Genomic DNA, 26124 nt, shown 5'->3' with positions numbered 1-26124 from the left:
GACGTAGTCGACGGTCGACTGAAATGGGGCGCGCTAGAGAGCCTATCATCTTCGATTACTATTGAACGAGCCAATGGAATTTGGCGTGCGTGATTTGCATCACACACTCCGCCCCCGCGGCGCGGGAATAAATACGGAAGTGAATGCACGCACTAGATGCTTTTCGCTGAGGAGCCGAGAGTAACCCGGGGTCAGGGGTGGTCCAGCGGTAGTGGCAAGGGGACTACGTCCTCTGTTCCCTCATTCAGGGAACGGTGGGTTGCATACGCAACCAGGACGTTCCCTTTCAGTCGATAACGTCAGACGTAGTCGACGGTCGACTGAAATGGGATCACCCTTTGAACACGCCACTAACGCTGCCACCTTCAAGTGCCTAAACCAAAGCCTCCTGATGCCCCCGCAAATTTAAGGCGGGGAAGGACAGGGCTTAGGCCAGGGAAGTCACTGCTGTTCCTACAGGACCACTGGGAAAGCGTTCCCCATACATTGGAAGGAAGGGACGCTGCGGAAGCCACATCCAACCCAGAGGGAGGTAACGTGGAGAATACACATATGAACTGGACGGACCCCGGGCAGTCTAACATATGGAATGTCACTGGGGTGGCTCCAGCCTAAGACGGGGGAGACACACCGGACAGTGACGGCAGAGAGACTCTTCCGAGGGAAGACACGGGCTCGCCGCAGGGAGCCGTATCGTGGAAGAATACACATATGGGGTCGCCGTAGGGACCGCAACATATGGAACCAGCCTAACACAGGTTCCACACTGCTTACGAGTGGTAGGCCTAACACCAGACATTCCGCACGTCCGACGTCGGAGGGGTGTGGAGGAACTCAACAGGGTTCAATTTTAAGGGAACTCAACTGGAGTAGAAAGGCGCACGTATCCAGTCCATAGGAGGGGAATGGCGCAGCAAGCCGACACTTGAACCGGGCTCACGGTGAAACTGGCTTCATGAGAAGGGAGCCCACGGGAAGCAGCGGTTCAACTAGGTGTCGTCCAGCCCCCAACTCTAGAATCTGTTTAGCAAGGCATATCGTCCACGCCCAGGCGGAGCACTTTACACTCATCATAGAGGAGCTCAACACCTAAGTGGACATGTTGCATCTCGGATTTTTACCGAAATGAAGTGCAACTTTGCATGGAAACAGCCTTCCCTCTGTGCTGAGTTCCAACAGATATTTGTAGAGCTGGTCTATGGCTTGCATTCTGTACACGTCCAAGTGAACGGACAGAGAAGCCAGGGCTGGATCTGCCTCCTCCAGGGCAGCGCTTGCAGGCTCACCACCTGCTCCTATTACGGGAGAGGTAGGAACCTTGGGCACAATCCTAGCCGGGGTCTCAGCTTGTGAGAGTTAGCCGGCCCAGACTCCAGGCACAATACGTTGACCGAAAGCGAGAAAGTCCCTACCCTCTAGTAGAGACCACGCGAGAAGGAGAACTGATATAACAGAATTTTTAACTCACTGCCTGCAGTGGCTCAGGGGCGGTCTCTGCAGTGCAGTCGCACCAGGGACAAGGCCCAAGAGGATAAAGAGGGACGCAAGGATTTACAAGACCTTGCTCCTCAGGAACCTGATGATCAGAACGTGCTTCTGCAACACGATGAGCGTCGTTTAAACACCGAGGCAACATCATTCTGAGGGTGAAGGAAAACAGCCTACTCCAACCCATTTTGCAGGAAAGAGAGCACTGAAGTGATCGAAAGCTTTACGGATCTCCTCTGGAGAGAAGACGCACTCAACGACTAGGTTCCACTTCTAAATGCGTAAGCACGCTACCCCTTTCTAGGGGATGCTCGCAGGAGTGATGGTAACTATCACATGCCTGTGATAGCCACCTGAACCTCCGCGTTCAGATGTAAGCCCGGAATCCCCGGGGGAAGAACGCGGGTGCCATCGTGCCCCGTCCCTGAAAGAGTTTTCAGGGGAAGTCAGGAAGGCTGTCGATGGGAACCAGGTCTAGTTGGGCCAATAAGGGGCAACTATGAAGACCTGTTCCTCCTGACTGGCACGTAGGTGCAAGCGACGGGCGCAAAAAGACAGGAGCATTGCTCAACACAACATGTGAAGATCACTGGGCTTCAGGAGCATTTTCTGCTCAGCACTTGAGTGTGATAAGTTCACTGAGCTTCAGGAGCATTCCTGCTCAACAGCTTGCGCAACGGTCGCAATGTCTAACAACTCGAGGCACGAATGCCCGTGTAGTCGAGGGTCGCCCAGGCCCCTGTTAAAACACGCCCTTTGTACATGGCCCCTCTGTTGAAGAGGGTTTGGCAGCAGACCGGGATGAACTATAGTCACACAGGGTGAGCTGCTCTGCCACGGTCACCTCGGGACTCGATCATGAAGCTAGCGCTGAAGCGGTCACATATGGAGGAAGCCAAAGGCTGCGAAAGTTCTTTCAGTGGGACCCTTTCTCACTTCAGCACCAGCTGAACACATTCTCATTGGAGAGACGTGTTAGACCGAGTCCATCTCCAAAACTGAAAAAGAGATACTCAGCCCGTGGGCGAGATTACTCTCTTCCAGTTGACCTGAAGACCCAACGGGCTCTGGAGCACTCGAGGGGAAGGACACTGTACTGATACTCCACCCTTACACGCAACACACAGGATGGCCTGCGGTGCGGAAGGTAGAGATCTAAAGCACATGTCTTTCAGGTCGGAGCTGCAGACCAATCTTGGGCCAAGATGGTCACGACCCACCACCTAGTAGCACGAAGAACGAGTTTACAACTGGCCTTCGTACCGGCTGGAGGAGCGGCTATATCAAATCCTTCGCCAGCAGGATAAGATAAGCACGTACAAGTCAGGAGCACTGCTCCACACTCGGTGTGATGAATATCACTGAATTTTCAGGAGCACGTCTGCTCAACACCTAATGTGATGATTATCACTGACTTGAGCGGGGTAGCCGAGCCTGAGGTGGGGCAGCAAAGTAGAGATAGTGGTGTTAGTGTGCAGTGCAACACTTACCTGTCTCCACTAGCGGCAGGGGGACGTGAGAAGGCGGATGACCGGGTCCTTGAACGCCCCAAGCTGCCTGCTGGCGACCAAGGGAAGCTGGGGGATGTAAGGCTATTACAGGGTCACACCGCCAGACTGGTCCACTTGGGACTCAGGAATAGAAAATTTGCTCTTTTTCTGAATATGTGGGTACCGCTGACCCCGTTTTTATAGGGGCCAGCGGCGGACAGACACACACATAACAAAAAACTCCAGCCGGCCCTCCAACTAGCCAGAGGGAGTGGATCGGCGACCAGTCCACGAGCAACTCCTCCATCCCTGAGAGCCCGTCCAGGTTCAGCGTTTCCTTTTGCGCTGATGTTTACCACCTGGCTTGGCAGCGCCTGGAGCAGGCTGGGCGCCCCTTCCGCGGCCTGCTCCACGCCGGAACCTGGGTGAAGGCTGCTGCGGTGATCCGGCGGGAGCTGAGGCGGCTGCGAGCGGACGCCCTCGGCGACGAACAGGCGGAGGATCTGACCTCGGCGGGCGGGTGAAGGCAGCATCGTCCCTCCGAGGCAGGATGTGCCGGATGGCCTCCGTCTGTTTCTGAGCTGTAGAGAACTGTTGGGCAAAGTTCTCCACAGCGTCGCCGAATAACCCAACCTGGGAAATGGGAGAATCCAGGAACCGAACCTTGTCCGCTTCTCTCATATCGGCCAGGTTGAGCCAGAGATGGCGCTCCTGGACCACAAGTTTGGACATCGCCGAACCGACCGCGCAAGCTGCAACCTTCGTCGACCGGAGGGCGAGGTCAGTTGCAGTGCGGAGCTCACCCGTGAGCTCACGGTCCGGACTACCCTTGTGCATGTTCATGAGTGCCTGGGCCTGGTGGACCTGGAGCAACGCCATGGCATGCGGAAAGGAAGCGGCTTGCCCACAAGCTTTGTAAGCCTTGCCCGTAAGAGCGGACGAGAACTTACAGGCTTTAGAGGGGTGACGAGGATCACCTCTCCAGGAAGCGGCCGCCGTTGGGCATAACTGCATCGCAACGGCCCGCTCCACCGGAGGGATAGCCTCGTAACCCTTCACCGCTCCCCCATCAAGGTAGTGAGGGGAGAGGAGCCACACAGGTGGTTTCTGGGAGAGAAAGGTGCCATCCATGCCCTCGTAAGCTCCTCATGCACTTCAGGAAAGAAAGGAACCGGGGCGGCGGACTGAGAACCAGTACGGCCCGCCCTGATATACCAATCATCCAACCGAGACGGCTCGGGACACGGTGGAGGGTTCCACACGAGCCCTACCGCCTCGGCGGCCTTTTTCAGTATAGCTGACATTTCTGGATCTGGCTCGGGCAACACTGGTCTCCCGGAGGGAGGCAGTGCAGCCGAGTCGTCATCTCCAGAGTTCAGCTCCCCCTCCGATGCTGCGATTGACATAGTATCCCCTGGAGGGGCCCCAAATGACACGGCTGGCCTGTCCATTACAGAGGGACCAGCGGGATCAATGGGGAGCTCCACCGGTTGCGGTGCGAAAGAGGAGTGAGGGACCCACGGGGCCTGGCCGGGCGGATTACCCCTCACTGTGATCCTCAGATCACCCAGCTTGGAAGGCACCCCAGTCTTTCTCTGGGAAGGTAACCCAGAGGAAGAACGAGGGCGGGGCCCAGAGGTGGGGACTGCACCAACGCTTTTGACGAAGGCGAGTCTAGATCTCAACACCGAGATGGCCATGTTCCCGCAGTGAGAACATGACTCATCCACGAAAGCTGCCTGGGCATGCTGTAAGCCCAAACATGCGACACAACTTTCGTGACCGTCAGAGGGGGATAGCGCCAGACCGCACCCAGAAACACACGGATGGAATGGCATCTTGAAAAAGACGCACTCACACCCGTGTTGCTCTTTTAGGAAATGGGACCGTCACCAGTGCCGGAGCACACAGGGAATGACCGCGGCAAACACTGAATAGTCTTTCAACCAACAGTGAAGCACTCACTTCTCGCCCTCTAACCAACCGTCAACACACAAACAAACAATAGAAATTTGATGCTGTTAAAACAGCAGTTGAGAGCTGAGAAGCTCGCGATCACCGCTGCACCACGCTGTAGAACACCAACACTGGAGAGGTCTTCCCGCAAGAACACCGACACACTCGCTCGTTGAATACAACAGCACTCTTCAGAGACATCAAAGACGAACGGCTCCGAGGCGAAAGGCAACTAGTGCGCGTGCATCCACTTCCGTATTTATACCCGCGCCGCGGGGGCGGAGTGTGTGATGCAAATCACGCACGCCAAATTCCATTGGCTCGTTCAATAGTAATCGAAGATGATAGGCTCTCTAGCGCGATCCCATTTCAGTCGACCGTCGACTACGTCTGACGTTATCGACTAAAAGGGAACTGCTCTTTCTGGCTCAGCGTAGATCGGAATGTTCCGCTGTGATTTGTCAAAGGTCAAACCGACAAAGGCGAATCGTTGTCATTTAGGAATGAGATAGCGTGGGTGTTTGAATCGCTTCACAGACAGTGCACTCATACAGTTTTGAGTTCTTTTTTTGCATCTTAACGTTTTTGAATGTTTTAATAGCACTTGAATGAATGATAGCATTATCATAATGTAACACTAGCCAAAGGATGCCAGGGAAAAAAAAGATGCTGCAATAATTGCGTTAAATATTTTTAACACGTTAAACTGACAAAATTACTCACAGGGCGTTACCACGTTAATCCTGACAGCCCTAATATATATATATATATATATATATATATATATGGCTCGACATTAAGCCTTTTCACGTGCTTGTCCTTCGGACATGTAAATCTGTCATTCACTTGTCCGAGTAAAAAAGTTGCTTGTCCGGAATTTTTTTTGGTGTGTGTGTTATATAATTAATATTATATTCTCATCAGTGTTCAATCAGCATTGATATTTAAATCTGCATACTGTAATATCTGCACCTTTAAAGGGCATCCCCTCCCCCATAATCTTATTAAATTTATGCTTCATCTTTCATTTTAAATTCCTAAATTTGATCAATAAATTCAATTATTTTGCATAATAAGACACTAAAGGGCTGTTACCCTAGGTAAATTAATTAATTTACACAGAAAAATTACATTGCATTAAATAATGGGATTGTTTTAAATATACAAATAAGAAACGTTGGAAAGAATGATACGTTTAAACATGAAACTAAACTGCCAGTAGGTGGCGGCAGCCGGCAGGCGACCGTCTTAAAGGGATAGTTCGGCCAAAAATGATATTTAACCCATGCATTACTCACCCTCAAGCCGTTCGAGATGCATATGTCAATCTTGTTTCAGACGAACACATTTTTTTAGTTATTTTAGAAAATGTCTTAGACCCTTCATTGGATATAATGTGAAGCAATGGGGTCCAACTTCTTCAAGTCCCAAAATGTGCATACATCCTTCACAAAAGTAATCCATCCGGCTCCAGGGGGATAAACGAAGGCCTTCTGAGGGTAATCCGTGCGGTTTTGTCGTAAAAATATACATATTTAAAACTTTATAAATGAAAATATCTGACTTCCTGCAACGATCGATGCGCGTTCACGGGTGATGGAAGTCGGCGTACGAGGTATGACATAGGGTAGGAACCGTCGTGACGTAGAACGAACGCGCCAGCGCAGCCAGAGAGCAGAGCAAAACAAAACTACATCATACCTCGTACGCATTTCAGCTGTCTCGCCCCCTTCAAAACAATGAAAGCATGGCGAAGCGGCTCTCCACGGCTTTGCTTTCGTCGACAAAAAAGTTAAGAAACTTGACGCTAAGCCCTCAGTACCGAGCCGAGCAGTTCCCACATGACTTTTATGCAGTGCTTCCCACAAATAGACTAATTCATGGCGGTGCGCCACAGAATCAACACCGGCCACCACATATTGCATTTCGTTATTAAATTTTTTTAATGTTATTTAACACGCAGCGTATTCTTTCAGTTACATTTCCTTTCCATGCTCTCCTTCCTTCTCTCTCACATACATTCTCACATACATACATATACACACACACACACACACACACACACACACACACACACACACACACACACACACACACACACACACACACACACACACACACAGCCCCTCCCCTCAGTGCACACCGCGTCTGTCTATGAGGCGCGCCAGACACTGTGTGAGTGAGACCGAGTGTGACTTTTATTTAAACTTATATAAACAAATATGATTTATTTTACTGGACAATTTAAAGCTCATTAAAGCTGTGGTCTTTGTTTGGAACTATTTTCGCTGCAGAAACAGATCAAAAACAGTCAATATTGCATCTAAAATGTAAGTAACTAACCCTCAGCCAAACCCTAATCTTACAATATGCACATGTTGTTAATTAATAATTATAATATTCACTACTTAATGATATAATTGCAATGTAACAAGGACACCTCAGCCACCTTAGCCATTCAATAATCACACAGTCGAAGAAATATAACACAGATTATCTGGTATTAATGGGAGTCATTATTTTAGTTGTGACTCATGAGTGATTCTGACCACAGCAAATACAAACCGCATTTGTAAAGCGACAGAAGATTATCAGGTGTATTAAAGACACATGTGTGTGAAAGACGCAGGTGTGTGAAAGACATAGGTGTGAAAGACGCAGGTGTGTGAAAGACGTTTGAACTGTTTATTGACCTGTTGTATGAAATCAATATCACATTTTCAATCGTGATGGTATTTAGGAAAACAGCACTCGTGGCGTGAGGTTGCTTAACTGTGTCAAATATTAAAAATATTAAAAGTCCACATTTAGATTTATTATCAGCAGTATTGTTAACGGAGTACAATAAATGTAATACAATCACAATCATTCTCTCAATTTAGTGATTCCCTAGTTATTTTTGTTGACATTCTAATCAGGCTACTTGTCCGGTCGGACAAGTTAAATTCTCTTTTACTTGTCCCTTCAAAAAATCCACTTGACCCGGACAAGAGTTAATGTCGAGCCCTAATATACACTCTATATACGTATATATACACACAAACACGCACACACAATGTGTGTATATAAACATTAGAGGATGGCCACATAGTACTTCAAACGTTTTTGAAAAAGGGGAAGAAAAATTCAGCTATGATTTGGCCTTCTTAAGAATAAATTGCTGTCTTCAATCTAAACATAGTATATGGTTTAATAAGGATCAAAGAGTTTACAATACAGGGAGACTCGAAAAATGGTCTGTCTCTCTTCTGACTAAATGTTCCGGATCAGGCAGTCGCTGGTAATCAGTAAGGGTGTCTAAAGTCATCCAAACGTTCAGCATGTTATCATTAACACAGTTCTCAGTCAGTCAGCAGAGTCCCAAAAGACACAACATTCTCTTCACGGAGAAGCAAATGCATTTCTCAATCTCTGGATGACTGCTGCATTAATGATAAGTCAGCTGAGTGGTTCAGCCGTTCTTCTTACTTAATGTCAAACAGGTGAAATAATTATGAGCATGTTTACTAGGCCTTCTGGTTGCAGGTCTGACAAATCAGGAATGCAACTACGAAATGTTGGGTAGTTTTTTTGTTTTTTTTAATTTAATGAGAACACTCAGTCTCATGAGCTTGTTTTTTTTTATGGACTTTCAAATAGCCTACATATTTTAAATCAGTGGTCTGTGTGTGTGTGTTCATTTGTGCATCAACCAAAACTTCACCTTCTGTAAAACAAGTGAAGGAGAAACCACTCGAGCCACCACATTGACAGACTTTACAATAAACACAAATATTGAAATTAATCTACAGATCTCAAAGCAACATGTAATTTTCATTTCATTTAATTAAATCGGCTTTGATCCAAAACCTAGTGAGATATTTACCTATCCAGTATTTTAAGACAGCCTTTTCTTTTCACTCTCAACACTTCAAATATATAGCACTCTTATATTTTTTCATGTTCAATGAAAAAATATAAGAGAAATGCTGATTATTAATATGTCATTCAGTACTTGCTAGTATAAATTAAAATATCCCAATATAATAATACAATTTGGGTGTTTTTTTAAATTTATTTTTTTGTGCATTTATTAATTGGTGCCTATTTATAATGTTATCAAGCTCACTGGGGTTTGGGACAGGACTAAAATGTTGATCCACTAATACTAACACTTATTCACTAGGGATGTCAAAAGTACTAGTATGATACAAACGGCCTTCAAATAGATATAATTAGATATATAACAATATGTGCAGTGTCAGGAGTACTGAATCCATATACCCTACTGTGTGACTGACAGGCTCCTTTCCGACTTGCTTGTCGGTCAAATGTTGAACGAAAAAATTATTTCAATTTTTTTTTATTAATTTGTTACTGTATTAATAGCTTAATATAAAATCTATTAGTTTGATTTTCATTAACATTTATATTAAAAGTCAATTTCATTGGTATTTACTACTAAAATTAGTGAAAATTCTGAAAATACTGAAAATTCCTTAAATATCACTACAAAATGTGATATTTGATGGAGGTTTCCTCTAGAGTGGTGCCTGCTTTTAGTTTGCCACCATAAATTGCTCCTTTATAATTCATAAAATCAATTGGCCTGACAAACAAAGAGCACACCAGCAATTTTTTTTTAACAGGAGCTAATTAAACATGTGAACTGCGGAGCGATTCACATGGAACAGAGAGAGATTAGCCCTCCCCCTTTCAATTTTGACCAAGCATGGCAGTCACGCATAAGCCCAGCACGACACACACACATGCACACGCGCACACATCTGGGACCTGGCAGCTGGGCTACCCAGATACGGCGCATTCTGCTTCTGTTTTGCCGCACAACCCTTCTCCTCTTCTCTTACTCATTTTTTTCTACCTCTACGGTCTGCAGGTGCACTGCTTGGGGAACTCTCAAAGCAGTGGGTATCTTATTATGGGGAAGCGATGGTGGAGAGAGACAGAACAGTGAGCCCCATGTGCTCAGACAGGAAGTGCTGGGCAATATGTGAAGCTTTTTGTATGAAAGCCGGTGAAAACCACAGGCTGTGAAACACCAACAAGCAGATCTGTTATCCGTAAATCAGTTAAAGGGAGTGTACAGGTCAGGTAGATGCAGGAGGAAAAGATCTGAGTGCAAAACAAATGAACTTAGATATTTTCTGGACTGCAGGAGTGTCAGTGTTTCTGTTTGTGACGTGTTAAGATGCTTTAAATGAGCTTCTGAGGGTCTAATGGTAACAGGGCTGACAAGCCAGGTGTCACCTTCCATTTCCTTGAGTGATGCTACCTGTCTGCTGTTCATTCCTTCTGAGATATACAACTGCCTGCTCAAGAACAACAGTGAAGATGAGCCACAAATAGATACTGTTAAGTTTGTGCAAGAAAAACACATTTACTCTTTATTGTGTTGCTATTCTTGTTTTTATTTTTGGTTTGCTTTCTTTTTCTATATTTTTATATGTTGAGTATTTGACATGTTTTTTTCAGCTGTTATGAAAGATGCTATGCAAATACTACCACTACTACAAATAAATAAATATTATTATTATAGCATGATCAAAATATATATATATATATATATATATATATATATATATATATATATATATATATATAAAGATACATTGCATACACACATACAAAAGAGATAAGACACACACACACACACACACACACACAGTTTTTTAATGGCATATTTTAAATGCCAAACAATTTCTTGAAAACTCAAAATTAATTAAAATTAACTTGGTGAACTATTATACAATTAATTTAAATATTAAGACGTTTAAAATTATTTATATTCTTAAAATGGTTCTAACAAGCACCTGCTTTAAAACTCTTTAGAAAACGTGTATTAGGAATGCTGAGAAAGGGCCGTGGTCTTCAGAAGATGGACCAAAATCAAGGTCAGGATTTAGAAAGATGTGAACACAGGTAATCAGATGCAGAGAACAGAACGACTCATCAATCATGGGGAGAGCAGAGTTACTCTGAGGAATTGCGAGAATTAATCCATCACCTGCATTTGGTTTAATTCCCAAATCGTTGAAAGGAGAAGTCAGCTAATGCACTCTTATGAGTGAGAGGGAACAGAAGAAAGCAAGTTAAACAGCGAGAGATACGACTGATTCAGGCTGTGAATTCTGGGAGACTGAGTATAAGAGCAGGAAATTTCTTGAGTTGGCTCAAGGGTTGCAGTGACAACAGCTATGTATCTGTCTGCAGGGTCAAGTGTGTATTTTTACACATTAAATTGTTTTCTTGGCTGAGTTGACGCCTGGAAACGGCGTTTGTGAATAACACGATGACTGGGTGATGAACGAGGTGCCAGAATCAATTGGGTGTGTAATTACACTTCATCATTTGGATCTCTTGTGCTCCGATTCCGTTTCTCACAGTAGAAACACACACACACACACACACACACTCACACTCACACTCACACACACACACACACACACACACACACACACACACACAGACACACACACACACACACACACACACACACACACACACACACACACACACACACACACACACACACACACACACACACACACACACACACACAGTCTCAGATTAACTACCAGGGCAGCAACTTCCTGATCTCTCTATGGTGTTAAGAGGTCAAATGGAATTTATCTAAGTCGGTGTCCATATCAACCAATATAAAAAGTTGCACTGGAATTCTTCCATCTTTGTAACAATAGCACAAAATCAAACGCTTTAAATAAAATCACAGAAATGTAAATCAGATTGCAATCATTTGAGGCCGGGAGGTTATAACACGATTAGATTAAGTTTTGTGGTGGAAGAGCATGTGGAACAGAAGACTGCTGAAACATCAGATGACCGGACCAATGAAATGTGCTGATGTGGAAGAGCTGAAGTGCCGAGCGCAGCACATGAGATGGCAAGAGGAAGATACAGAGTGGAATGACTTATTCTACAAGGGGCGGGGGTGTGGGTAGAATCTCGAAATTAGCACAAATAGATTATCTGTCCTCCAGTTCCTGGCCTCAGCACGGTCTAAGCAGGCTGGAAAAAAAGAAAAAAAGAAAAACACATTGACTTTTCAGCAAACGACTGCCCATCCGAGCAACCAAGGAGGACCGCAATTAAGCGATCAATCACCGTATCATCGATCCCCAAGGGAGACAACTGTATCCGGGCCTAACTAATATGCAACGGTTTTGCACAGATAACAGTAAAGCATTTGAAATGGACTCTCACATTCTTTAACACTACTAATGCACTAATCCCAGTTTTGGTTATTATCCTCGTAAACACTGTCGGTTATGTCTTAAATACGCATAAAACGCATGTGACAGTGTGACAGACAGTATAATGAAAACAGTAATGGATCCGTGCACTAGCTTTAAAAGTGACAGCAGTCATGTGTGACTGTCGTTAATGGTGTCGTCAAAACAACAAAATATAGTTTTGATTGTAAGGAATCAGAATTAATAGCCTATGTGTTTAATTTAGCCAGGACTAAAAGACTATCAGTGTTATTTTACATTTGATTACTTTATTCAGTTTCTGTAGTATGTCTGAATACTAGTCTTAGACCCATCAAGAAACTTTTCTCTTTATTTGTATCTTTATTATTTTGTATTAATTTGTGCTACTTTCTTCAATTTAATTAATTTGACACTCTGACTTTCAAGATTGAAATCAAGCTTCCTTGTGTTGTGTAAACTCTTAACAACAAAAGTACACCATTGTAAAAACGCAATGAGTGAGCAAACATTTAGGTGAGGTCATTTCATTTTCACTTCATTTTGCTTGCACTAATAAATGCTGCTGTAGTGTGTCAGTAAGAAATAACAGTTTACATTTCCAAACATTCTATAGCCATTAATTGTAATAATCCAGAGAGATTTCTGTAAGCACAAGGAGTCTGACAACAGCCAACGACAGAGATCCCTGATCTCACCATCATCGAGTGTGTCTGTGATTACATGAAGATACAGAAAAAAACGAGAAAGACTAAATCCAGAAGAACCTCATCAATGTCTCCAAGATGCTTGAAGAAACCTGCCTACAAAGCTACAATACTGTGAAAAGTTTTAGGCACTTGTGTAAAAATGCTGTAAAGTGAGGATGCTTTCAAAAATAAAGTCACAAATAGATTTTATTTATCAATTAACTAAATCAAATCAATATTTGGTGTGACCATCCTTTGCGTTTAAAACAGCTTTTGTCCTAGGTACACTTGCACATAGTTTTCAGATAGCTTTTCAGGTATAGGTTATTTCAGGTGTCTTGGATTTGTTGCTGCAGTTCTTCTGGATTTAGTCTGTCTCCGTTTTTTTCTGTTTCTTCATGAAATCATGAATTGTGTACAGTATATACACACACATACTCCCTCTTTTATTCAATAGGGAAATGTCAAACAGTTAATAAGCCTGTACTGGTCTGCTGAACTGACACTGACAAAGACCTGCTCTGACCCATCCAACGCCAAACTACTCAAATCACTTAATAAAAAATTAATGCTTATCGGTAAGATTTGCTAATTCAATTTCTGTCCCGACTGTTTATCATGTTGCACACAACGATGCATTAATCTCAAAAGACAGCATGACAGTTGTAATTCAAAAATGTAAAGATCGTCTTTTAGACATGGCTGTTCAATGAGACATTTACACCCCTCTTTGTCTTCACTGCAAACTAACAAGGAACAGTAGGAGTCTTCAGTTCTCCTGCAGAGACTATGGTTGAACTCGAGAGAAGGCTGATGTATAATGCATACATTATACATCAGAATGAGTGAGGGCCAGCAGTGTGTCAGAGGAGACAGAGTCAGACTCAAGCTGTTCCTCCAGGAGCCAGCTTCATCCCTCCTTTAATTACACTCTATTGATCAAACACAGATGGAGGGGGAATGAAGGATGGAGTAAAAGAAAAAAAGAGAAAGACAAGGAAGGACAGAAGTGAAGAAAGGGAGAAATAAGTGTTGTGTGTAGTTTTCAGACTGAGAGGGAGAAAAAGAGACTATCTACTATTGCTGCAGTATATAGTATGTATACACTGCACAGAATGCAAGTTATATGTGACCTACTACATTTGCCAAAATGCTTACTACATGAAATAATGTATCTCACAATGCAATGTGCTTGACTTGAACTACCATTATGTGATGGATAAACCTAAAGTAATATCAGCCACGAATATTTAACAGAAAATGAAAAATAAATCTAATTTAAATATTTTAATGCATTATATTTATGAATATATAGATTATAATATTATATAATATATTTTAACATATAAGGAACTGGGAGTATACAGTATATATACTGTGCAGTACTAAGTAAGTAGAAAGCTAGCATACCAGTCAGAATATCGCATATATAATCTAATAAGGTTCACATCACGGCTTTTCAGCATTACAAAGGTCTCTTCAGAAAAAGGTCAACCTCAACAAACAAGATGTCACCTCTCAATTTTTATTTCTAATATTAGATATCAATCTGCTCTTTCAACAGTTACATACCTGACCTTCATAATTAAATATTATATTAAATCATTATTATTCATTCGGAATCTCCATACAACAAACGTCAAAGATTGTGCGACAAAGGTCTAAAGTGTATATTCTCTTCTTTTCCCTTTCATTTTGCTGACCTACTTAGCTCTCTGTTCCAGGGCTGCATCTTGGCTCCTTTGTTTCATACTGATATAGACTGAATCTCTTCTGAGATCAGGAATTTCGGTGCTTGGGGTCATCCGCCTCCTGCCAGACTCTAGTGGCTCATGCACCGTAAGGCAGAAACACATTTCAGGGGATGAAGGAGTGTATGCTTCCTGTGAGCATGTGGAGGGAGATGAATCATGATTCTCCATGACAGGGAGGCTCGGAGAAAAAACCCGCTACAACGAGCATGCTGCTGAACTCTGGATTACCTTTTTAGAAACAAAACGACAAGTCACTGCTCTCATAAATATCCGTCTGAGATGACACTCACCGATCATCACTGTGCACCATTAATGAGAACACAGCCTTGAGGGAGGTATAAAATTTACAGCCTTTTGTGATCAACTGTCATCTTCACCCAGTAACAGGGTTTAGAAACATCCACACACTCAACACACAGCATTTTACACTCTGATGTGAAGTTTACTGATTAGACTTTCTTTTCCTATGCAGTCTAATTTCCCTATAATACAATACTGATTGATTATTTGTTTGTAAATACTGTTCAGCATATCATCATCATCATAATCATAACCAACATTATTATTATTATTATTAATAAATTATACAGGGATTAAAGTGAAAAAAATTCTTCTGACTGAAATTTTTTTTCAGGCCAAGTCATATTCCTTTAACTTTATTTAAATAGTCGAGACCAATATCGTTTTAAGGGGAGATGTTTTAAACCGCTTTAATATTGCAAGTTTGCATATTTTAAAAGCTATTTTAATCTATGAAAAAAAATTACTTAGCTTGACAAATAATCAACCATCTACATAACTTTTCAGTGCATGTTTTTATTTATCTTATAAGACCAAACAATGCTAAATTATATTAATATATAGTTTGTTTAATGGCAAATCGTTTTGGCTGAGGGCAAAGTGAAGTTTCATAACTTTATATATTTAGGCTATTTAACTTTAACTGTGTAGCCTATTAGAGAGCTGACTAATGTTTGACTGAATTGTTTGCTTTATTTCTCATTGTATAGCTTCTTATAGCCTACATATTAGGCTACTTATACTTTTATGGATATTATTGATAATTAAAACTGACATTTAACAAAAAGCAACAGGGTTGTGTAATGTTATATATTCTAAAATATATAAAATATTCTTTATATATTTTACTATGCATTCTCTTGTATGTGTACATGCATAATAAAATGAAATGATACAACCCTGTCTCTGTTTGTTAAGTTTGTCAGTTTTAATGATCAATAATGTTTCATATTTTTAAAATGAAAACAAAAAGAAGCAGGGTTGTGTTTTATATTGCGTGTTGTTATAAATATATGGAGTGAAGATAATCAATGTGCGTTGTCTGAACCACATTTGTGTGGCCATATAGGCCTAATATGTTTATGATAATATGTTCATTTATAAATGAAAAGAGGTGTTTTGTATATATTTCGTTTTATTGTTGATGAAAAGAGGCAGAGTTGTATTTTATACCATATTACATTTTATTGTTGACTAAAATATACATAAAGAGATAACCGGAGTAGCCAGAGCGAGCTGAGTGACGAAACCAAGATCGCCGCGGATCCGTTTGCAGAATAACCGGACTCGCGTCCTCGGGAGTTCGTTCTCCCGAGTCGAACTTGCCAAGTCCGAACTATCAAGGACGCAAGTCCGAGGTTTATATTTATATTCAGGTTAATATTGACCCGCGTTCTGTTTTCTATCATGGGCCGTGCACGTTTGCGTTGACGTAATATGCACGCAAACGCACCAGGGTTCGATAGAATTAAGTTGAACATGAAACCAGACCAACGCTGCGGGGGGCGCAGGGAACAAACTCGCTCGGATTCGGACCGCAGCAAACCAGCTGTAGCCTGACATGCACTTCTCCAAAACTAAGATTAATTGAGTGAACACGGAGCAGTTTTTCCGTGAGCGGGAATTGAAAACCCGGACTGGACCATAAGCGAAGTGATTACAGAATGTTAGAGTGGAGAGAGGAACGTGCTTTCGCTCCGATCCAGGCTTTATCACATCCCCCTCAGCAGGGTGAATACTGAATACACCTCGTCTTTCCTTAATTTAAGACCTATTCAAACTAAAATTAAGACATTTATCACACTATTTGAGAAATGAAAGCCTATTTACGGCCTTAACATTATGAAAAGTGAATTTAAGACATTAAGGACAGACGGGAACCCTGCAATTGACGGAAATCCGTCATAGACTCGCTGCAATTAACGGAAATCCGTCGTAGCGACGGAGAACTTTAATCCCTGATTATATTTATTAAATTATTACTGCATAATTGTTATTATAATTATATTATTTATATTTATTTAGCATTCGGGTTCATTTGTTGTGGGAGATTTTACTTCTGGTGCATCCTTTAAAAAAACAGAAAGGTACACCAACATTAGATACATACAATTTTATGTTACCTGTAAATGAATTAGCATGTTTAGAAAATAGCAGACTAAAGAAATGGACAAGCGGGGACAGATGCTGAAATAATTAGTCTCCTTTTTAAGACCGAAAATAAAAGAACATATAAAGATGAAATGAGATGGAGGCAGGTGTGGCCCGTGATATGTGTATAATTAGAGAATGAACTCCTGTTTATAGCCCGGGTGGCAGAACAGTGAATTTCACAGTCTTGAGATTCATCACAGAGTGTCAAGTAAGAAAGTATATTTCAGAATGCTGCAAAAATTCTGACCATGCAAGAGTTTAGTAAAACATGAAGAACACTCCAAGGAAGCTTTCTGAATTCAACAAGGTTCTCTTGGAAATGAAAGAGTAAATGAGGATAGTAGTTAACAATGCTTGATTTCCAAGGTACATATTTGCACTTAAAGCTACAATATGTAATTGTTTTCGCCGCTAGGGGTCGATAAGGGGGTTGATAAGCGGAATTATGGAACTTGTCGTCATGCTGATGGATCTAATAATGTTTGAGTGAATACATTGATGTTTTTAACTGGTATGAAGCATGGCACAATTACTAATGAGAGACAGATATCAGCGTCACACGCGAGTCCCGCAGATATAAAGGAACTACACGCAAGTGCTGTATTAATACTCACACAGGTCAGTTTATTTGACGAATTAAACTTGTGAGGTAACGCAGCGCTGTTTCACTTCGTCTACACTATCACACTAAACTGCATTTGAGTGTGTTGAAAGTTATAATGTTATTCTATGTGTTTGTTTTTTGGCTGTATGAGACTAGCAGTAAGCTACAGTAGATCAACATTAGAATTACAGATCAAATTCTAACATTTCATCATGTTGAGCTATATGACATTGATTAGTTTTATGTACATTTGCTCACCAGTCTAATAAAGTACATGCAAGAGCGGCGTTTCTGTCAAGTCGTAGTTAGTCGCGGGTGTGGAGCTCTCAGCATCTAGAAAAACGCCACGCTGATATTGATCCTCGTTTAAGTTCTCCTTTTGTCCTAAATTTTGCTTGCCGTTGTCCATAATGTTTGAACGAAAAACAACAGCGTGAGCGTGCCGCTAGATGTAACGCAGTTGTCCACGTCTGTCGCCATGGTTACTATGGCAGTAGGAGCAGAATAACGCAGATATTACATCATTGACAGGCGACAATAACCCGGAACAAGCCATTATTTAAAATTGGAATTTTTCTGAAATTAAAAATCTTTGGGAACTTTTGGGATATTGTAAGTACACTACTGCAGGAAATATATCACAATGTGCAAGTGATTTTTGGATATTTTATTACAAAAATCTTACATATTGTACCTTTAAACTAAATGTTTCACCCAGAATGTTATCTTTTTTAATGCATTGTTAAAACTAATTGTAAGACAGAAAAGGTGTTATACACTGTAGTTCTGTCTAGCTGTTTATATAAATCAAGCCTATGCATAACCACATAACCCCTAAAATATAAAGCAAAGTACACCTACCCTGCCTCCCAATACACAGAACTACAAAATGAGAAACGGATTGTTAGGAAAATAAAAAAAAGAGCCAAGGGCAACAATCTACAACCAAAATTCGACTGCAACAACAAGTAAGCCAAATGTCTTACCTGCCATGTACTTTAATGTCAGAGATGGCATAGAAGTATCTTGAAAGGTTGTTCTCATCCACCATGGTGGCCCCCGTGGCAGGCCTGAGCAGACGTACGCGCAGGTCAGTAATGGTGAAAAAGTCTCTCAGGTTCTTGGTGGTGTCCAGTTGTCCATACAGCGAGGCCATATTGTGCAGCTTAGGCCCGGCAAACAGTGCGAAACGGTCTTTGATTTCGAAGCGTACGGTCTTGTCATTCTTCCACACATAACCTCTGGAATATTCCTCGGTACAGATAATGTCCAGCAATGTGTGCTGAGTAATGTCTCTCACCGTCTTGGCCTCCATAGTGAAAGCATCAAGGCAGTCAGTAGCGTAGAACTGGTAGGGCTGCCAGCTCCGTCCATAGTCCAGAGACTTCTCCAAAACCATCTGCTCAGGCCGACCTGACTCAAAAGTGATGACAATGTCATCAGTCAGCTCAATGGTCTTGTTCCACGACAGGGTTATGTTGACCGCCAGAGGTTTAGGATGTTTCTTCCAGGAGGTGGACTGCCAGAAGGTGGTGGGGTTACGGCCCTCAAAGTCGAACATGAGCTCAGGAGGGTGGGCCAGCTCATCTGTGGCTGCGTCACACTCGTTGTTGCACATATAGGGGTTTTCCTACAAGATAAAGAAAATAAAGAAGACAACAGTTAAATGAGAATCCAAACAAGAGTTTTTTTAATTAAATTTATCACATGTTTGCAGAAATGGGGTATAGGTTGGTGTATGCAAATGAGATAAAAAGTACTCATAATTCAAAGGCACTGGACTTGGTGGTGGTACATCAGCGTTATTATGGATAGGATGCAGTGGTCCAATCTATTCTCCAGCTGTTGGCTGAATCTATATAAGGACCGGCCATTAAACGCCCAAAGACTCATAGATCTTTTATAGAGCCATTTAAAGTCAAGTTCCCTCATGCACAACCAGTAAAACCATTCTTGTTTAGCACATAATTTATTATTGCCTTTTTTAAGTTCCACCTATCCATGATAATAAAGAACAAGAGAATTTAGTCTCTAAAGAGCTAAAAATTGACATGGATTCATGTTAAAATGCTCATTAAAAAAGTGAAAAATATGAAGGTCAGACTGACAAAATGTGAATAATACACTCTCCTCAAGTCATTCTTTTGCATAAAGGCTACCTTGTTCTGCACCTTGAGGTAAGGACACTCAGAGGTGCACTTTTGTAACAGTCACCACTGGCAGGTGAAAAATATACCACAGATCTACAATTCAGAAAGAGGCATTGAAATAAGTGTGCTGCTGGCTTGTGTGAAGACTGTTGGTGCCCTCATGTCAACTGCCCTCCTTCACCCTGTACCATCCCCCTTTCAAACATTCACACTAATCAGCAAACTGGTATGTTCTGTTGCGCCACATGCTGGTGTGCGCTAAGCAGGGGCTCGTGGGGCTATGATACTGTAGGGTGGCTGTGGTGTCCTCCAGGAAATACCTCTCAAGAGGAACAAGCTCCAATTTATCTGAACAAGAAACACAGCAGCTGATTAAGTGGGCGATGTCTGTTTCTCTGCGGGAATCAACAGGTCTGGACACTAGGGAAGAGCACAGTGATAAAGGATAGGTGGAGAAAGGGACTGCGGAGAAGAAAATGAGCGACACAGAGGCAGAAAGGTACACAGGGGAAAAAAGGAGCGCTTCTGCTAATAGGCTTTTCCTCTTGCCTTGTCCTCCAAGGCAATGAGACAACGAAGCCCTGACAACCATTGAACCTCTTAATTTTGACAAAGTGGCATTAATATGCTCTCCAGCCAGTCCTCTACAGCTGTGCATATAAGCCTGGAGAATGATCAGACCCACCATTGGAGTCCACATGCCTCTCACTAGACCATCCAGTCAAGAGGCAGATAGTTCATGCTGTTCTATCTCAGCATGTGCTTTAGGCACTAACCCTCTTATGAAGAATTGTGATTGGTGTATATACAGTATCACTCTATATTTAACTAGCAAGCATAAAAACTACTATTGCTCATACTTGGAATGTAAGATTAATGGATTTGAACAAACCCCTACCCCTAAGAATTAAGCTTTAGTGCAATTTTCCTGCAAATTATGTTCGGCTTTTGAACATGAATGATACCACATATTGCACAGCTTGTTGAGGGGAGGTATGCAATTACTCCTGGCAAACAATAAAACAGGCAAACAAATTGTATAGAGTTTTATCGATGTCATGTCTAGAAAGTCTTTAGGAAGGGCTCTTTTGACTCTCTAGCAGCTGAATAGCAATGGATTAAAAACACTCATCACTTTAGTAACCCAGCATTGTGCCATAAAGTTTATATATATATACACACACACACACACACACACACAGTTTTTTTTCAATGCACGTTTACATGCACACCAGTACCACGTTAAAAGGACTTTTGGAATATATCAGGTTATTTTCCTGGTACTATTTCAAAACAGCCTAATCATTTGTGTATCTGACTCAGAGTATACCATTTATTATGTCTGTTGTGATGTTAATTATAGCATCAAAAACCAAAGAGTATGCAATTCAGGGGGAAATTTACGGACATATAGTATCCTTTAATGCCGTTACAGATGCAGCTCAAAGTTCGCTCTGCCTGGATGCGCTTAAATGCACAGTAAGGATGCTTTCCTGTCATATAGCCTATCACATCTCATATGCGCACTTCAATAAGACCAAAGAATGCAGGTTCATTTGTTTACATGGCAGGAGAAATCGGGGTAAGGGGCAAAAATCGATCAAAAATCAAAAATAAGGGGAAAAAATCTAAACTGAGTCAACTGATTTATGCTTGAGCCGTTTATGACTTTACTTGGACAAAGGAAACATGTTTACATGACCACATGTGAAAGTGAAAGCAAAACCTGACTTTTGGCATCTGTTGCTGAATCAGCCTAATATATTACAGCATCTCCAGAGATAATATACTAAAGGGCCACAATCAGAATTTTTGTCACACACACACACACACACACACACACACACACACACACACACACACACACACACACACACACACACACACACACACACACACACACACACACACACACACACACACACATGCGCACACGCGCACACACGCACACACACACACACGCACACACACACACACACACACACACGCACACGCGCACACACGCACACACACGCTGCTGAAAAACTTCTTTCATGCCACTGAGAGCATGTTAAGGTTTGACTCACATTAGAAAAACCGATATAGCTGTCACATTGACAAAAATCATTAATTACTAAAGATGTTTCTATTAATCCTAAACTGATCAGGACACCAAGGATACTTGGAACGGGGCTGGGGATTTTGATGGCTGGGCTCAGTTGGAAAATCAGACAGCTTTCTGTGAATTGTTGTTAATGACAGTGTAAGGCTCGAAACGGTGTAAGGTTAATCCCATCCACAAAGAGCTTGATGAACAAGAAAGAGTTCCACAGATAGAGAGAAAGCAAGGCGAGAGAAAGAAAAATAGAAAGAGAGCTGCACACGCACTCAGCTGCCTGGTTCTAATCCGAGCGAGCCTGTTGTCCCCATTAAATGTGTTCTGGGTAATTTCACACCAACAAACACGCACAATGACACAATCGTCATGAATCACCTCTCACTTGCTTACTAAACACAGCCTTAAAAAACCCACCCATCCTACAAACACCGTTTGTCTGTTCAGTGCCTGGCTGAGTGTTTTTCTCACGGCTGATCACACATCTCTGTGGAATGAAGATGTATTATCAATGCAATAATTTGTCTCGAACAAAAGAGTGCAAATGAAAGCCATGTCAAAAGCCTGCCTCTTCACAGTCACAATTAACAGTGTATGCTTACACTCAGTAATGGCTCCCATTATTTTCCTGCTGATAATCTCACAAATTGCAGGATCTAGACTGAAGGCTCTTTCACATGACTCATGTGCACTGAACTCTATGAAGCGTCCAGCAACAACATTACCACTGCCTAGCATGCAGGGCATTGTAACATGACTCTTAGAGATCAGACAGTATTAAATATGACCTTGTTTGCCACTGACCGTTTGAACCGCAGTCAGTGATGACACGGGAATTTGCGTGACGTATCAATACATGGGTGGTGTAACAGAGTTGCGCACCACACAGAATTTATTTCAGAATGCCTTTTCATTTCTTGAACTGTGATTTGAAACTGAATATTAAAAAGTAGAATTAAATCAAAACAAAATGTAAAGAAATATAACAAATTTTTAACAATAAAAGCAAAGTTTGTCAAGACAAACATTGAATCTTGCTTTGGCATTGAAAGCCTAGTTTTTAAAGAAAGTTTAAAAAGACTTATAGGCCTTTGAAACCTCACAAAACATCGTTCAGTGACACTGTCTGCAGTACTTTTCATATGGTGGTGAATGAAGCTTGAATGTATGAAAATGAGAGGTGCATTGAAGCCCTGTCACGAATCATGTGAAATGGCCTCAAAAGCATTAACTGTAAAGAAAAATATTAGTAGTTTAGGACCTATTCTGACCAAGCCCCATGAAAAATTATTATTCGGCTGGGAATTTCTTGTCGAGGGCAGAAGTGAATGAGATACGACTGTCCCACTGACAGGCAAGGCTTCAGATTACCAGATCACCAATGTGGCTGAGTATAAATTTACTGTGGCTGACAGCAGACTGAGATATATAGGACCAACCAATCAAACAAATCCTTTTGTGTGACAGATGTTTGTAACATGCAATCCGGATCATAGTTTGCTCTCTCTGTCTCCATTTCTCTCTCTTTTCCCACTCTATGGTCCTTTAACAAAACACATATGTGCGAATATGCGTACATACAATCACACTCACACATGCCCACACACCAATATGCATCGCAACTCAGCAAGCGTTTTGTCTGTTCTATCACTCTCTTGCCATGCTTTTCACGTATTTGATTGTGGCTGTTTTGAGCTCTTCAGAAATGACAAATAGATCAATATAGTTTCATTGGAAATTAAATTACTATGCAGCGGCCACACTGAGATCAGTGCTCACGTTGTGAAATCTACTGTGTAATTGTCTCAGCTAAAGGAGACCAGTGTGAAGAGCGATTTCTCCTCGATCATTTCAAATGTTAATGTCTAATCTGTCAGAGACTGTTTTGCCAGACCAAATGACAGGCTCAGGTCAGTCCATTTGTATATCTCTTTTCTGGTGCTAACATCAAATGATTTAAATCAAACTTGTTCATATGACACGACATTAGCCACTAAATTACAAAGGAGCCTATTTGATTTTATGAGCACGGCTTGCAGGTGTTACAAATAAACATGAGGGTTTGGGCATGTGATTTCTTCTCTTTCTGAGTCTCTCCATTTCTCTCTCTCCCCCAGACTGCGGTTAAATCCATCACTTGTGCATAAATGAGACCTTGGTGGAGGGATAAGATTTCTCCAAGGCCTTCGGTTTGATTGAAGCTCTGACTCCTTTTCAATCTGCCTCTGTGCTCTTGCAAGCACCTTTGAGCTCGTCCTGCAGAATAGCCACAAACGCACTTGGGCTTCACCGCCACGCTGCTTGAATACAGGAAACACCGATTACTGTGTGTAATAGAGCCCAGGATAAATCCCACCAAGAATTACAGTCGCATTTTTGAACTAGAGGTCAGCGGGACGAGATAGCAGACAAAAAGTGAAGCCAGTTCAATTCCTACCTGCCAAATGCATGGACACATAAACATGCTGCCTAGATCTAAAATATACATTATTCACACATAAATAAGCTTTTAAAGGGTCATGAAACCCTAAAACACATTTTTTGAGATGTTAACAGATATGTACAGATTGAACAGCAATGAAAATAACAATAGCACTTTTATTGTTTATTATTATTGAAAAAGTGGTTATTTTTTTAATTTTTCTGCGCTATTCCGTTCTTCCAGTTTAAAAAGTAAGTTGAACCAACGTCACAATAAGTGAGGTATATGCATTAATTCGGAGTTGCGATTGGCTGCTGTGGCTGGAGAGTACATGTCTACATCATCAATTTCTGATCTTTTCGTTTCAGCGCCGTTCGTTCACCTCTTTCTCTTCAGCTTTGCATTCAGACACGTGTTGTAAGTGTACATTATCTCAGTACAGTAGCACAAAAGTGTTGTTTGCATTTTCCCCACGATGCGTTCAGAGCTGGAGTTTGACTACCACCAACACATGGAAAATATGACTGTCACAATATTTAATAAAAAATTGACTGATTGATTGATAGAACAGACAGACAGACAAGATATATATATATATATATATATATATATATATATATATAGATAGATAGATAGATACGTAGATAGATGTAATTTCAAACATTGCTTAGCATACCTTAGCAACACCAAAGCATCATGCCTGTGACAGGGGTTTTCTGTTGCAGTCTGCAATCTGTTACACTGTGTTTCATTGAAAAGCTACAACGTATCATTTTAAATGGCCTGGGTGACTTCCCTATGGACAAGCAGAGGGAAAAGAACATCACGATTCAAAAGACACCACTTAAGAGTCTGTATTCACAGATGCAGATCACACCTACTGACTTCCAATATGTCAAGGTGATTCCTTGAGGGATAAAAAGTGAACAGCTGTCTGCACCTTTACGAAATGGACATGTAAAAAAAAAAAAAAATTCTTATATTAGTTGTTTATCAAAAGCTCACCACTAATTATTGATGGCTTTCTGCTGCCATTTAGCATTTAGAGAGATTATATGTCAGATCTCAAGCTGTTGTGTTGTGACAGCAGAACTCTCTCCAGCCTGCAGTTGTCTGTTTGTTATGCTGGGTCAGCATTATCAGGACCAGAGCTTCAAGTCCCCTTTGATTGTTCGAAAATGAGAGTACAAATGAAGTCAGGAAGAAGTTAGATCTTCCACCCCTAATGTTCTAAGTAGTACAGAGAACTTCAAGTGGTAGTAATTATTTCCTCTTTTCAGTGCAATAAAGTGCGTCCATTTCTTTTCTTCATAAAAGAAGCAACCATTACATGCAGGGAAGCACACATAGCGAATCTCATTAGACAATCACAAAAGATCAAAAATACCACACAAAGTTGTCTGATGACCTGCCTCGCTCAGTTATTCCTTCCTTTGATCTGCCTGAATTAATCACCGATATTACCACAGAGAACAGACTCACCACACACACATTACACTTACACATGAAATGAAAAATACTCAACTCTAAACAAAAGTCTGATATACTAAACATACGTACACACTCTTTTTTAAAGGGACCATACAGTATCATGAAAAACAGCATTTTCATTTTTAAATAAAAGACTTTAACCCTCTGGGGTCAGAAATGTTAAAACAGACTAAAAAAACTAAACCCCACATCAAAATTGAATTGCAAGGTGATCCATTTACAAATTATCAAGAGTGCTTGTTTTAACAGAAGCATCATTCTTATACAGATCCAAGATGAAAACGGCATTGTTGTTCGTCAGT

At 41.7% G+C, this 26124-nt stretch overlaps 1 protein-coding gene across 11 annotated transcripts in view; it reads right to left on the bottom strand.

Moving 5' to 3' along the window:
* ntng1a (netrin g1a) overlaps positions 1-26124 on the bottom strand; it is a 130087-nt gene that overhangs the window by 42186 nt on the left and 61777 nt on the right. For all 11 annotated transcript variants that reach the window (XM_077245089.1, XM_077245096.1, XM_077245088.1 and 8 more), the window contains exon 3: positions 18651-19294. In XM_077245089.1, coding sequence (XP_077101204.1) covers positions 18651-19294 — 644 coding nt within the window. The remainder of the gene's footprint in view (positions 1-18650; positions 19295-26124) is intronic.

This window comes from Siphateles boraxobius, unplaced genomic scaffold, assembly GCF_051911475.1.
Source record: "Siphateles boraxobius isolate OS27281-9 unplaced genomic scaffold, OSU_SipBor_1 26, whole genome shotgun sequence".
Classification (NCBI taxonomy): domain Eukaryota; kingdom Metazoa; phylum Chordata; class Actinopteri; order Cypriniformes; family Leuciscidae; genus Siphateles; species Siphateles boraxobius.
Note: the sequence above shows the minus strand (reverse complement) of the source record. Positions and strands in the feature narration are given on the sequence as shown.